The sequence below is a fragment of the Euprymna scolopes genome, chromosome 38, assembly GCF_053919585.1.
Source record: "Euprymna scolopes isolate OS-2025 chromosome 38, ASM5391958v1, whole genome shotgun sequence".
Classification (NCBI taxonomy): domain Eukaryota; kingdom Metazoa; phylum Mollusca; class Cephalopoda; order Sepiida; family Sepiolidae; genus Euprymna; species Euprymna scolopes.
In genome coordinates this window covers 10,810,599-10,827,719 of record NC_136519.1, presented here as the reverse complement: position 1 = coordinate 10,827,719, position 17,121 = coordinate 10,810,599, and the positions used below count along the sequence as shown (strand labels likewise).

General features: G+C 33.8%; 1 protein-coding gene across 2 annotated transcripts in view; it reads right to left on the bottom strand.

Moving 5' to 3' along the window:
- Positions 1-17,121, bottom strand: part of LOC145263072 (cilia- and flagella-associated protein 221-like) — a 521,858-nt gene that overhangs the window by 34,106 nt on the left and 470,631 nt on the right. For both annotated transcript variants that reach the window (XM_080119938.1, XM_080119937.1), the window contains exon 21: positions 6,343-6,465. In XM_080119938.1, the coding sequence (XP_079976064.1) occupies positions 6,343-6,465 (123 nt within the window). The remainder of the gene's footprint in view (positions 1-6,342; positions 6,466-17,121) is intronic.

Here is a 17,121-nt window from a genome sequence, read left to right as displayed (position 1 = left end):
TTGTCCACCAGTCGAAGCGGCAAAAATAATTACGTCATAAACAGAGAAATCGGACGACGATGTTTTTGTTTACAAAAGTGAAGGTTTGTGAGGAGACGCATTTTTGGCTGAAACGTGACATTCCTTGCACTGCAATGGAAGATCGGAATGTCATATGAAGCTGGCACGATGTGGCAACGCACGTGTATAAACAAATTCAGTAGTCGGTCAGCTGAAGAGAAATGGGTTATCGAGTCTCCAGGTCAGATGCAGCAATGCATTTGTCAACAAAACTTAAAACGTGACCGGGAAATGCGTGATCCATTATCGATAACAGAGTTGATCGACCAGTGGAATGGAAAAATACCGAACAAAAAATCATGCCAATATAAGGACGTGATTTTTGGAGTCGAGCAGAAAGGAGCGGAGAATGAGCTGGTCTGAGGACCACAGAAGACGTGCGTCATCGAGAGCATAACGTCTTTCCCCCCTCTCCATCACTGAATGACACAGAAGTAAGCCGCACTGTTAAACTGTGAACTGTTAAAAATCATTGATGTACAGAATGACAAAAATATTTCTATAACAAAATATATTTTTATACAAAAAGCCAGCGTGTCTTACGTCTTAATTGGGGTGCTGAGTTACGTCTGATTTTTGTGTGCATGTTAATTTGGTTTCAGCCGGCAACGTTGTTATGACAAGCGGTTGACAGCTGACGGCAAGTAAGAGGAAAAAAATGCACGGTCAAGGGGGAAATAACTCTGCTGTCTTGGCAGTTGCCATGACAACCAAAGTCCTAAACAAACTAGACGATCAATAAAATTCGGCTGCTAGGTTTTGTTGCAGCGGGGAACTTACTAACTACGACCATTCCCAACCTGGGGTCCTGCGCAACGTAACATGTCCTGCTCCAACCAAGTCTACCGACCTGCTCCACAAACCTCAAAACCTCAACAATCATGACAAGTCTCCAAACAAGAAACACAAATAAACCTAGAACCCCATCCTCCAACGGAGACCCCTACTACCAGGTCTCCTTCTCCAACATCAGGGATCTACGTTCCAACCTTCCAGAGGTTGAAACACAATTACAGGAGACGAAACTAGACATATTCCTTCAAAGTGAAACTGGCATAGGGCCAACCACTCCTCTAGACGAATTCATAATTAAAGGATACTCTAACTTAACATCTAAATCTGACCCCTTGATCGCCATGGGTATGGAATATGTGCCTACATCAAAGATGGCTTTCCATGTCGTAGGGATATCTCCAGAGAAGACCCTAATTTACCTTATATGTGCTTCCAGGTTGCACTAGCTTACACCACTGCATTTATATTTGTCCTCTGTCGCTCCGACAACAGTGGAGTTACTATCTTTAAGAGCATATCTGAGAAAATTGACCACATCCTGTCTTCTCATCCTTCGGCTAACATTCACATTTGCGGTGACTTCAATGTCCATAATGTGAAATGGCTGACCCACTCAAATAAAACCGATGACGAGGGGAGGTTTTGTCATGATTTTGCCATTGCCTATGACCTCACTCAGATTGTTCACGAACCCACCCATATGTCCCATACACCCGGTCAATATGCAAGCCTTCTACACGTTTTCCTCACAACTTCCCCTGGGCTGTGTTCATGTTCCATTCTATCTCCTCTAGGATCCTCTGACCACTCCGTTGTATCAGTTAAGATAAAAATGAAATGTATAAGTCTTCAGACGTACCTCTCCACCGTACTGTATATCGATACTCTATGGCTGACTGGGATAGCTTCTGTAAATTCATATCTGACCTACATCTGCATTCCATGTTTAAAAAGGATGTGACCTCTATAGTATCAGACCTGACCGAATGGTTAATTGTAGGCATAGACCGATTCATACCATCCAAAAAATTCCAACAAAAACCTAACAGCCAGCCATGGTTCTCCCCTGAATGTGCTGCTGCCATTGCGCACAGAAATCACTTTTTCCATAGCTACCGATGTAATAGATGTATTGAGACTAAAGCTGCTTTCAGGACTGCCAGCAACCACTGTAAAAGAGTAATAAAACATGCAAGAGAGCTATATACTCAGTTTATTAAATCCAAAGTAGGTGAGCAGCCGCTTGGTTCCCACCAGTTCTGGCAAATAGCAAACAGGATCTTGAACAGAAGCGTGCGTTTTATCCCAACTATCATTAATGGACCTGAGGTCATCTCGTCAGCATCAGACAAGGCTATACTATTTGCCAAGAACTTTGCAGCTAATTCTACCCTATGCGACAATGACCATCAACGTCCTGTATTTCCTCCTATAACAAACAACACGCTATGCAACATACAAATATCTGTGAGTGAGGTCGCCAAGTTAATCAAGAACCTTGATTCCAGTAAAGCAACTGGCCCTGACGGCATTCCAGTTATAGTGCTGAAAAGGCCCCAACCAGAACTTTCCCTCATACTTACAAAACTCTTTAAGCGTTGCCTTAAGGAGAAGTGCTTCCCAACACTCTGGAAAACCTCATCAGTATGCCCTGTATTTAAGAACTCAGGTGAAAAGTCATCTCCCTCTCAGTACAGACCAATAAGTCTCCTGTGTGTCATGAGTAAGTTGTTGGAATCCATATTAAATAAAGAAGTAGTTAACAACTCAACAGAAACAATCTTCTTAGTGACGTGCAATATGGTTTCCGCTCTGCAAGATCTACAGCAGATGTGCTAACGGTTATATCACATAGGATTAGTGAATCGCTTGACAAAGGCTTCCTTTCTAGGGCAATTGCTCTTGACATATCGAAGGCCTTCAATAAGGTATGGCATAAGGGCCTACTTCACAAGATTTCCAGCTACAGTATTACTGGAAATGTTTTCTCAATCATTAAATCATTCTCTCTGATAGGTTCATAAGAGTAGTGGTTGATAGGCAGAAATCGAAGGCCCACAGTAATAACGCTGGAGTCCCTCAGGGGTCAATCCTGGGCCCAACTCTCTTCCTGATCTACATCAATGATCTCCCAAAAAACATACTTAAATCATTCGTTGACATTTATTCTGATGACACGACCATCTATGGCAACACATCAAAGGCTGTAAATGACAAAGTTCTCTCTAATTCTCTCTCCTCTGATCTTGAGCATGTGATACAATGGGGGAAGAGGTGGCTGGTCACTTTTAATGCATCCAAAACCAAGCTTCTATCTTTACATCATCAACGCTCTGATCCCCATCTGGCATCAATTGAAATGGATTGCTCTCGACTTGGGAAGGCTCCATGTTTTGACAAGCTTCTGGGTTTGACCTTTACTCCTGATCTGAAATGGAACACGTACATCAAATCTGTTGCCAGGAATGCTGGGAAAATGGTGGGATCCTTCTGGCGCTCCAGAAGATATCTCATTCTGATGCAATTCTCTATGTGTATAAAAACCAAGTATGTCCAAGGATGGTGTACTGCTGCCACATCTGGGCAGGAGCTGCTAAAAACAGCCTATCCTGCCTTGACAGAGTACAAAATAGACTTCGTGGTTTAGTGGGCGATGCCCTTTTCTCTGCCCTGCAACCTCTCTCCCACAGAAGAGACGTTGCAAGCCTGTCTTTGTTTTATCGTTATTTCCATGGCAGGTGCTCGTCTGCACTCCAATCCCTCGTCCCTCCTCGCCAATCTTTCACGAGAAACACCCGTCTGGCTGAAACTACTCTCAATAATGTTCCCCACTTTTTATCTGTGCCTAAATCCAAACGTAGATTCCATGAGCAAAGCTTCCTTCTTAGAACTGCAAGCCAGTGGAACTCTCTGCCGCTTGCCTGTTTCCCACCGGACTACAAACCGTCCCCTTAAGTAAGACACTCTATCAAAACCCCCAATACTAATGATTACTACAATACTCTCTCATTGATTACTGTACATGCAATAACCCTTATCCCTGAGTGGCCTTCGGGCCTTGATAAGTGGTGACCCCCATGTAAAAAAAAAAGACCTCTTTCTAGTGCAAAAGTAAATAATAGGTCTAGAAATATATCATAATGACCATTGAGGAGTTTGTAGGCCAAAATGAGATTCAAGGAAAAAAAATTAATTCTTTCACGTCGGCTTTCACGTATTAGGTATGGAGAAGAACCCTCGGCAGCATACTCTAACAGTCGTCTGACTGTAACAGAGCCGCTCCTGCTGGGTTAATAGAAGCAGCCATATGCAAATGACCAAGCCGACTGAATGATGTGACATCACGAAAGAGATAAAAAGGATTCACATGTTGGTACTGGTGCATCCTTTGAATTAGACGTAACTCAGCGTTCGCTCAGCTTTCCCTGGAATATGACGTCAACAGCTCAGGTTTACCTGCTGTCTGATGTAACAAGGCATTGCGCGCTTTGTTTGAACTGGACATGTGCGCGCGCAAGTGCTACTCACGGGCAGCAAACAAAAAATTTTGGAAGAGGAAAGAAAATCAAGAAAAAATAGCCATCATTTCTGACATGCAAGTCAGTCAGAAAAAGAAGAACAAAACATGAATTTGATCGGCAACAACAGCTACAGACGCCATAATTGACTTTTGTCAATAGCGCAAACTACTGGTAAAACAATACAATATGCAACACAAGTGCAGCCTAGCAAAATGAGGGAGAATTACCGACGGTTATGGCTGGAGATGTGCGAAAAAATATGTTAAAAAAAAAAAGACCCTAACTCTGAATTGAATACCCATAGAAAGCATGTGGGACTTAAAAAATAAAGTTTGTTCCAATCTTCCTTCATAAACAAAAAATAAAGTTTGTTCCAATCTTCCTTCATAAAAAAAATAAAGTTTGTTCCAATCTTCCTTCATCAACAAAAAATAAAGTTTGTTCCAATCTTCCTTCATAAACAAAAAATAAAGTTTGTTCCAATCTTCCTTCATAAACAAAAAATAAAGTTTGTTCCAATCTTCCTTCATAAACAAAAAATAAAGTTTGTTCCAATCTTCCTTCATAAACAAAAAATAAAATTTGTTCCAATCTTCCTTCATAAACAAAAAATAAAGTTTGTTCCAATCTTCCTTCATAAACAAAAAATAAAGTTTATTCAATCTTCCTTCATAAACAAAAAATAAAGTTTGTTCCAATCTTCCTTCATAAACAAAAAATAGTTTGTTCAATCTTCCTTCATAAACAAAAAATAAAGTTTATTCAATCTTCCTTCATAAACAAAAAATAAAGTTTATTCAATCTTCCTTCATAAACAAAAAATAAAGTTTGTTCCAATCTTCCTTCATAAACAAAAAATAAAGTTTGTTCCAATCTTCCTTCATAAACAAAAAATAAAGTTTGTTCAATCTTCCTTCATAAACAAAAAATAAAGTTTGTTCCAATCTTCCTTAATAAACAAAAAATAAATGCTTGAAAACAAAAGAAAGTTCCTTTCCGATTTTCCTTTTTAAAAAAAACGTTAAATTATCAAATTTTTAAGCAAACAGACTTTTTGTTAACTTGATCTTTGGAACTTTTTCTTGAAAACATTTGCTTAAAATCATTTATGTGACAAAAAAAAAGCGCCCAAAAATTTAATTTAAAAATCACTTGGAAATAAAGAATTTTTTTTTCTTTTTTTTTTTTTTTGCTATTTGCTTCTTATAACGTTTTATTCACACAGTTAATAAAAATTTTAAATTACGGTACGTTTTTCTAATTTTTTTTTTTTTTGTTGTTGTTTTGTTTCTATATTTAACATTTTGCAATTTTCTTTTATGTAGCATTATGATCTTATCAGCGATACTCAGCATAATCCGGCTTTGACGTCATGCTTTGGGGAAAGCCAAGCGAATGCTGAGTTACGCATAGTTCAAAGGATGCACTAGTACCTACGTGTTCAGAGAAACAGGTATCTGAAACGTGTTCGAGAAACAAGAGAGACAGAAATAGACGTGTTACACACATGGCCTACGATTGACAGGGAAACACGCGTCCTAAACATGGTCGGAAAAAGCTAGAGTATCACGTGTTCAACACGACAGAGTTTTATTAAAGACAGTGGATTACGAGAAGACCTTTGAACAGGAGAAAACGCGTTATTCTGGAAGTAGCTGTAAATAAATGTCTGTTGTTTCAATTTCGAAAAAGTCGAATTCTTTCCTTGTCTTTGTTTCCTTGCGACTGTCTGTATACAACGCGTGGGTCCCGAGTGTTGTTTAGATGTAAGGACTATGTTACATGAGGGAGACATTAAGAGGGAGAAATATTTTAGGAATGAGTTTGCAGAGAATTTATACCTATATATATTTAGCCATTTAGAAAGGATAAAAACTATGGTTATGTATCCCATTACATTTAGATAATAGTGAACCACATTCATATAATGTAAACAGCCAAGTTGAAATTAAAGTCGTTTTCTTACCTGTTTTTTCTAACGTCTGCGTCGGTGTGTAGTTTAAACTCTTCGTTTACGGCTTCAGGGATCAGGTTTGCTTTGGAAGTGTCCAACAATCTCCTCACCTGTTGTCTCTCAACTTCATTTTTCCTACAAGCAAATATGAAGAATTCATGAAACATTATTGGCTCCATTTCAAATAGAAAAAACAGACGACTATTTGTATTTTTATCAGCACACTTATCGTAGCAGTTGAAATGAACAAGTTTAGAACGGCGCTGTAGCATGTGACGTCATTCAAAATCTTATGACTTCCGAAATGTTAACAAAACACGTGATTTGAAATCGGCGTTGTTTTAGAATAACATGCTTTAACTTGAAAAAAAATGAATAGATTTAATAGTTTTTTATATAGTTTTATTTTTTTTTTAATGAAAATTAATCAAGTTCTACTTTCACGCCAGGTTGAGTTATGAATTCTAATTATTGCAGGGAGGTAACTCTGTCAGTTTATACTTTTTATACAAAGAAAATAGCCCCCTGCCAAAACTAAAATTTTAGTCAATAGCATATGAGCACATATCATGATTAGCATGTAATTTCTGAACAAGTCAAAAGATATTCTATTTTATAAAACTCACTAAATCTGTCTCTGTTTCCATGTTTTCAAACTCGATCACTTCCGGAACTAAAAGTCGCTCAGCGGCGTTAGAGGCCCTCAAATGATTGGATTTTTATGGACCGTTCTTTTATTGGTTTTTAAGGGGACAAAAAGGGGTTAAAATTGAAAAAATCGTAGAACATTTTTTTACATTCATCTTAGTTTATTTTTAATCAGTTCATATGCGTGTCACGTTGATACATGGTAACGTCACCAGCTTTGAATGCTACAGTTTGCGTTCGATTTCGATTGTAGCTGATGGCACCCAAATACTTTTATTTTTCAATTTTGAAATCACGATTCTATGATAATACATACGAAATCTGGACAAGTGGAAATATCATATTTAAGCGGGCGCCCCCCACTTCGCTATTATATATATATATATATATATATATATATATATATATATATATGTATATATATATATATGTATGTATGTATATGTATATATGTGTGTGTGTGTGTGTGTGTGTGTGTGTGTGTGTGTGTGTGTGTGTGTGTGTGTGTGTGTGTGTGTGTGTGTGCTACAATCAGATGGGTGACCATTTGGGAATTCTAGGTGCTGTATGTGCTCTCCGCTTATCTCGGCATTTGTTTCCAGTCGTCCTGTACATACACTTGCCACTGTTATTTAACAATGTCGTCTCAGAAGAGGTGTGGTTGCCAAAAAAATTTCCCGCGCAAGCAACCCTTCATGGGTATCCATAGTCTCTTCCACACTGAAGGAGTCTGCTTTTATATATATATATATATATATATATATATATATATATATATATATATATATATATATAAGAGTTAAAAACATATTTAATCTGAAAAGGAAACACTAGATAAATGGATAGTCCTTAATTTTTCCTTGGATTTTACTTGTACAAATGGAAATTCTTTTAACTTTCTTTAAGTTTTACATTTGGATTTTACCATCACTGGATTTTTTATCTTCCACCAGACTATCCATTCATGTGTAATCACCTTTTTCTTCACCATGTTCCCTCTACTTCACTTTTTTGGTTTTCAAGTAAGATCTTTGACTTACTTGTTGTTTCATCAAATACTTCTGCATGCAAAATCCGATCCTGCATTTTGCTAATTTCTACCCTCTGATGAGAAGAAAAGTATTTCTTCGAACTCTGCGGATTAAGGACTATCAATTTATCTAGTGTTTCCTTTTCAGATTAAATATGTTTTTACATCATTTCAAAGTGTTTTTTAACATATTTTATTAACTGTTTGTTCATATTATAAGCTCTATTTCCTATTTGGTTTTATCGAGCTTTTACATGTGACTGAGATAGTTTAATAAATAATAATTCTTTAATATTTATAATATACTTTAATTTTACCATCTTGGATCATTTTGGTAAATTTAATTGTAATTTTTATTTTATATATATATATATATATATATATATATATATATATATATATATATATATATATATATATAATTTAAAGGAGATTAGAATAATAGTCTAAAGAGCTAAGTGTATTTTAATGTAATAGTGAAATTACTAGTTTAATTAAAATACAGGAAAAGCTCGTTGTAATTTAGATATATAATAAGCTCGATAGTTAAATGTCCTAGAGCTAATTCAATATTAAGTAATGTGATTTATAATTTAAAAGTTTTAAAATTTTTTAAATTTAACAATCAAAATTTAATTAAATTAAAAATCAGTTTCATAAGAAGGAACAACAAAAGTCACGTAGAATAATTATACATAGTTTTTTTGGTAAGCACGGTCAACAAAAAAAAAAAAAAAAAAAAAAAAAAAAACTCTCTCTCTATAGATATTAACTGTAGCGTCTCTAAATCAAAATACGCTAACGGAAACAATTTACTTCACGAGCGTCGCCCTTTTAAAATTCATCATTCAATAAAATAAAAAGCTATAGCAAACATCTAAATGACTACTTTAAATACAGTTCCTGATTTCAAAAAAAGAAAAACCAAAAGGTAATTATATATCTATATATTTTTAAATCAAATTTATTATGTAAATTCAAAAATATATATATTTTTTCTACTCATTTCTATCTCTAACCTATACAAATTTTCTTATTAATTTTTTTATAAATTTTATATCCAAACCTTTTACTTCAATTTTTCAGATTCATCTGCCTTACTTTTAATGCTAGGTTTATTTTTGGTGTCTTTTCAATTCAATAGAAATCCTCCTAAATTTGCTGATGAGGAGACCGTGCTTACCAAAAAAACTATGTATAATTATTCTACGTGACTTCATGTATATCACAAATAAAAAGCACGGATTTCCGAAACGATCGTACAGATAATTGACTTTGTTGTTGTTCCTTCTTATGAAACTGATTTTTAATTTAATTAAATTTTGATTGTTAAATTTAAAAAATTTTAAAACTTTTAAATTATAAATCACATTACTTAATATATATATATATATATATATATATATATATATATATATATATATATATATATATATATATATATATAGGTTGGGTGCCTTGCGATAAATGCCTATAAACACTGCAATAAATGTTGTTGTTTTTTGGTCCTGTAAGTTTCTCTGACCTTTAAAAATCTCCATTTCCTTTTATCAACATTTTTTTCATCCAAAATTCTTTCCCATTCCAATAAAATAAAACTTTGCAACTGTTTTCTGAGAAATATATTTTTGTCTCTGATGAGTTGTTTGATGGGCTTCAACGAAACACATGTAAAACGTATTTCATGAAATATACGAATAAAATATAAGTGAGAATTAAATATAAATCTTCTGGTTTTGGGATGTTAACTATATATAGTTATATATAGACTACAAACTTTGCTTTCGTATAAGCTGTATCGCCTGAAGAGGTCTCTAGTTACACGTAACTAGCTGACCGAATCATGCTCATGACTGTGTAGCAACATATTACTGCTTATGTAAAAACAAATGAAGAATATATCCTGATCTACTTCGGTATTGAGCACTCGTGTATTAACCTCGTTAAACTTTATTGGTTACTTAACATCTGGAAAACAATAACTTTAGATTATATATATATATATATACATTGCATTTCAAAAAAGCAGTAACGTTCTGAAATGTCTTGCGTAGTCCATGTTAGACGGACTTCGTACATGGTGTCTACGAACTTGCTGGTTTTAACACTCGAATTTTTAATCGACTTTTATTCTTAATCGACTTTTATTTTAACTCATTACTGACTATATATATTTTAGTTTTCATCTTTAATCCTCATTTTCGCAATCCTGTATTTTTAACACCTGATGATGATTCGTGGACGAACCGAAAGCGCTCGTAACAGCAACATGTATGGATCCTTTATTAATATTTTTTATTTTGAAACAAAAAAGACAATACGAAAAATTGAAAAATTAAAAAAAAGAATTATAAGACAAAATGTCTCCGTTGTATTTAATAATATTTGCTTGAATATATATATATATATATATATATATATATATATATATATATATATATATATATATACATACTAGCAGGAAGTCATCATCAGGGAAAATCTGGTTAAATATGGCAGAGTTTTTTTTTCTTTGTTTTTCTGTTGATTTTCTAGATCATTTAAGCATTACTTTTAGTTTCAGTTGGTAAATTTTGTATCATGTAGCCAAGTGATGTTTTAGTCAGTTATTTAACTCAAAAACTAAAATGTTAAAGAGCTACCAAGACAGGAGTGGCACCATTAAAATAAGTGACCTTTTGTGCTCCAAAATTTATTTTTCTACATAGTTATCATCATTCTCAATGCACCTTTGCCAGCCTCTTTTAAGATCTTGTTCATAAAAGTCTGGAGCCTGCTTCGTCACTCACATCTCTGTCGTCACTCTGAAATCGACAAACCCATCTCCTAACTGTGCTAATAACTATTGCATCGGTTTTGTAAACGTTCAACAAGCGCCGGTGAATGTTGAGCAATTAAAATTTTTTCTGCATGGAGGATTCAATGACGCATCTCTGACACACCTCCATAACAGAGGGTTTTACACCGTCAATATCTGCAACAGAGAGATGAAAGATTCAGTCATCATACTAATGCAATTTATAATCTCCTCTGAGCTATTCCAGCAGAATAAAAACTAGGAGGCAATATTTTTGGAACGTTTCTTGTACAACAGCTAGCAATAATGAAAACAGCTGAAATATGAAGGAAACCCCTTGAATGCGGAGACCAACACACAAGAGCTAGAAATGCTAACTGGACATATAGGAAGCGCAACACAAGTAAAACAGAAAAATAAAGGGACACGACATGGCACCAAGAAAACTGAAAATGTATAATTTAATAATCGTAAGTTAACTACACACACTCCTCAAAAAAAATGTAGTGCCAACATACACTGGAACCACACCAAATAGTCCAGAAGGGTCGACAAGGATCGAAAGAATGAGGATAGAAAGCACTAACCAGGTCTTCACTGGATGAGTACAAAGAGGACTGGGACCTTGGAAAGGCTTATTAGCCACCCAAATTCCAGTGAAGACCAATGATTGCTACCAACGAGTAAATAGTTGATGCTATAACACAAATTCATTTGCAAAGGGTATCGAAAGAGTTGGAGAATACTGGAAATCCGAGGAGATTTGTTGTCAAGCAGACTCCAAGGAACTCCACCGGGTTTTTTCCGTGAGCCATCTCTGATGATGACCTGTATGAGAACTCCTAGTGAGTACAAATAATAATAATAATAATAATAATAATAATAATAATAATACCTCTCACAAATATGTAGCGTAGTGCAAGTGTCAAATTGTACTGGCACCACACCTAATAGTTATGAAGGGTCAAGGAGGATGGAAAGATCAAGGTGAGAAAGTACTAACTAGACATCCACTGGATGAGTGTGAAAAGGACTGGAACCTTGGGAAGGCTTAATGTTAATGGTAAATGGCTTCTGCAATAACGCAAATTAATTTGAAAATGTTATTGAAAGAGGTGTAGAGTACTAAAAATCTGGGAAGACTTGCTGTTAATCAGACTTCAGGGAACACCAGATATTATTCTCAAAGAAAAATCTCTGATGATGCTCTGTGCAAAAACTCCTAGTGAATAATAATAATAATAATAATAATAATAATAATAATAATAATAATAATAATAACAATAATAATAACAATAATAATAATAATAATAACTAGCGGGACCTGTGGAAATTCCACAGCAGCATTTTTCATATGTAATATATTGTTGCTGGGCATGCTGTGAGCGTTCTGTTCAGTATGAATGAAGGCACAATCATATTATTCTACTTTTTTATTAAAACTGTATCGCCCCCTTACTAAAATAATAACTTTGATATATTTCCTGGGCTGATTATTTCATTACAAACACACCGGTCAATTAACTCACATTTTATCATTTTTAATAATAATTGAATATGTTACTATGTTCGAAAATAATTTTTCATAATTTCAACCCACATTATCGCCCTTCCCTTTACTAAAATATTAAAGTTGATATATTGTATTAGCTGATTATTTTATAAAAAAAAAAAAAAACAACTATCAATTAACTCATATTTCATTATTTATAATAATTCTTGGATATGGTACTAATTTTGGCAATAATTTTTCATCATTTAAACTCACTATATCGCACACCTTACTAAAATAATAACTTTGATATATTGTGTAGGCTGATTTTATTACAAAGACACACATCAATCAACTCACATTTTATCATTTTTCGTAATTTTTGGATATATTACTAATTTCGACAATATTTTTTTATAATTTAAACCAACGTTGTCGCCCAACATTACTATAATAATAACTTTGATTCATTTGCTGGGCTGATTATTTCATTACAAACACTAATCAATTAACCTGCATTTCATCATTTTTCATAATTCTTGGGTATGTTACTAATTTCGACAATCACTTTTCATAATTTATACCCACATTATCGCCCCCTCCTTAATACAATATTAACTTTGAAATATTGTCTGGGCTTATTATTTTATTACAAACACACTAATGCATGAAATCACATTTAATCATTTTTCATAATTCTTGGATATGTTACTTTCGACAATAATTTTTCATAATTTTAACCCACATTTTCGCCCATCCCTCTTTACTAAATAATAACTTTGATATATTGTCCTGGCTGATTATTTCCTTACAAACACACCAATCAATTATCTAATATTTCATCATTTTTTCGTAATTCTTGGATATGTTACTAATTTCGACAATAATTTTTCATAATTTAAACCCTCCTAGTCTCCTTCCCCTTTACTTATATAATAACTTTTATATATTGTCTAGGCTGATTATTTTATTATAAACACACCAATCAATTAAATCATATTTCGTCATTTTTCGTAATTCTTGGATATGTTACTAATTTCGACAATATTTTTTATAATTTAAACCATCCTCGTCGCCCTCTCTTACTAAAAAATACTTTGATATATTGTCTGGGCTGATTATTTCATAAAATTCATAACTATCAATTAACTCACACTTCATCATTTTTCTTAATTCTTGGATATGTTACTAATTTCGACAATTATTTTTAATATTTTAACCTACATTATCAACTCCCCACTACTAAAATAATAACTTTGATATATTATCTGGGATTATTTTTCATTTTAAACACACCAATCAATTAACTCACATTTTGTCATTTTTCATAATTCTTGGATATGTTAAGAATGTCGACAATCATTTTACATCATTTTAACCCACATCATCGCCCCACTTACTAAAATAATAACTTTGATATATTGTCTGGACTGATTATTTCATTGCAAACACACTAATGCATTAAATAACATATTACATTTTTCATAATTCTTGAATATGTTACTAATTTCAACAATTATTTTTCATAATTTAAACCATCCTTATCACCCTCTCTTACTAACATAATTACTTTGATATATTTTATGGGCTGATTATTTTATTATAAACACACAATCGATTGATTCACATTTAATCGTTGTTCATAATCCTAGATATGTTACTAATTTCGACAATAATTTTTATAATTAAAAACCCACATTATGCCTCTCCCTCCTACTTATATAATATATGTGATACATTCTCTGGGCTTATTATATCATTAGAAACACACCAATTAAGTAACTCACATTTCATCATTATTCATAATTCTTGGATATGTTACTAATTTCGACAATAATTTTCATAACTTTAACCCACTATGCCGCTTCCCCTTACTTAAATAATAACTTCGATATATTGCCTGGGCTGGTTATTTCATTATAAACAAATAAATAAATTCTGGGTATTCTCATAGTATATATGTTTCACCTATCTTATCCAATCCCGGGTGACGCCGCATATTCTGCTAATATATATCGTTCACCTATCTCATTCAATCCCGGGCAGGCACCAACCAAAGTACTGCAAAATGAAAATCACAATTTTTTTTTTAGACATTGAGATACAAACAGATAAACCCAGCCAAGCAAGGAGACAAGGTGTCGTAATAATTAACAAGAAGGAATAAAACTAACAAATTGTAGATTTTGCTATCCCAGCAGACCACAGCATGAAGATCAAAGAGACTTGCAGAATTTGCCAGAGAACGGAAAGGATTATGGGACATAAAGAAAGGCAATCTATTGTAGGGGAATTAGGAACTGTCCCAAAGAATTAGGAAAAAAACAAACTAAGAGAAATCAGAATAAAAAATCAAACTGAGACTCTACAAGCATTATAATGCTGAAAACAGCTGAAATCTTAAAGAAAACCCTCGAATACGGAAACTAACCCATACGAGGTAAAAACGCTAACTGGGCATGTGGAAATTGCAACAGAAATAAAACAAAAAAAAATAGAAGAAAACCATATAAAATCAGTAAAACTGAAACCAAAAATTTTTTTAAGTTAACTAGGCTTCCCCGCTTTACAAAATGGTAGTATCAGCATGGATTGGCACCACAGCAAATACTTGTGAAGTCTTAAGGAGAATGGAAAGACCGAGAAGGGAAAGCACTAATCATACCTCCACTGGATCAGTACAAAGATGTACTTGAATCTTGAGGAAGCCCTTTGTTACCCTGTCATTGCCAGTGATAAATTAATGGTAAGTGAATGTTGTGATGATGCTAAGGTTACTGAAACAGATGAAGTAGACTGGAAATCTTGGAAAGATTGCTGTCACTCAGATACAATGGCACACAACTGGTTAATATCAGAGAATAATCCCTAATGATGTACCATTTTGGTGGTTTGGTTTGGTTCTTTTGTGTTATGGCATATCAACCCTTTTGGGATTATTTAATGCCAAATTCAGTTATTTTGGAAACTGTTTTTATGCTTCAAATTCTTTATATCTTCAAATGTTTATTTGCAGAGTTTGGTTTGGTTGTTTTACGGCATATCAACCCTTTTCAGGTTATTTGATGGCAAATCCTTTTATTTTGGAAATAGTATTCATGCTTCAATTTCTTTATATCTTCAAATGTTTATTTGCAGAGTTTGGTTTGGTTGTTTTACGGCATATCAACCCTTTTCAGGTTATTTAATGCCAAATCCATTTATTTTGGAAATAGTATTCATGTTGCATCCAGTAATTTTGTAGAAGGTTTTTATTCTTCAAGTTTTTTGTATTTTCAATCGCTAGTTTGTAGTGTTTGTTTTGGTTGTTTTATAGTGGATTTTATCGTTTTTGTTCCCTGCCCAGCAGAACATGAATAAGTTTTGCAATAGGAGAGGGAAAAGGGTTACAGTATTAATGTTTGGTACATTTTAAGCTAAGAAATCAGTCAGGAAGTGGGGGAGATAGAAAGAGAAAGGGTGAAATGGAAAGAAGGAAAAGAGGGGAAAGATGAGTTGTTGCTTTTGATTTTGGTTTTGCAGAACATACTTAAGTTTTGCAAAAGGTAGTAGAAAAACAAAAAGCATCAATGTTATGTGCATTTCGTCTCAGGATCCCAATATCTTCAGACAGCCTGATCTGGTATCACTAGACCGTGTTAGACCTCTGAGTGAACATGAATAAATAAGTCTAATAAACAAGTCTTTGAGAAGAAGAAGAAGAAGAAGAAGAAGAAGAAGAAGAAGAAGAAGAAGAAGAAGAAGAAGAAGAAGAAACAATGGTCTTTTAAATTTCAATAATCAAGTCCTTATCCATTTTTTTGCTTGCTGAATTTCAAAATAATTCAATCTAGCTTGACAATGGTTTCGTGGACAAACAAACACCTGACAGATCAGAGGTAAAACCAAAATGGCTGATTGTCTAATAATGGAATTTTTGTCCCTTTGATTTTGTGAAAATTTATGTAGAAATTAAAATATAAAAACCAAAAACAGGTAGAGAATTACTCAAAAAGTCCGTCATCAAGATACCAAAGGCATAAGAAAAATATAGTACTCAAACAAAAATCGTGTTGTTTTTTTTATTTTTATATAAACTCCATTTTTCAATTGATTGTGAGTTAAATATAAAATTAATAGACATTGTTACCTTAAAAGATATAAATGAATCTTAGAGAATCTAAATTTTTTTTGCTGAATCTAATATTTTGAGCCTTTTATTGTGTGTATTTATAATATATTGCATCCTCATTACATGCTACTTCTTAGGACGTGCACACACACACACACACATATATATATATATATATATATATATATAGAGAGAGAGAGAGAGAGAGAGAGAGAGAGAGAGAGAGAGAGAGGGAGAGAGAGAGAACAACGTTCAGCCTGCCAGTACCAGATCGGTGACCATCTGGGAAGACTAAGCGCTGTATGTGCCGCGCCAAGATGTATAAATTTTCAGGTTGATATCTGGAGGCGCATTAATTCACCGGACCGATGCACCCGTAGTCTTAGTTAAGGCATGCATCTAGGAGAAGGTAACTCTGGTGTAAATCCCCTTCGTTGTACTGTATGCTTTGTCTTGTGGCAGCTATCTGTACTTCTGTATTGAGCACTCTTGTATGAACCTCGTTATATTTCACTGGTTACATTACCTTTGGAAAATAGCAACCCCAAATTATATATATATATATATATATATATATATATATATATATATATATAGTGCATAGATCATCGTATAAAGATTAGATCACTGTCTGACTGACGTAAATGAACATTTAAAAATTAAAATGTTTAAATTAAACGTTATTTCACGCGGTTAATGGTAGCTGAATTGAT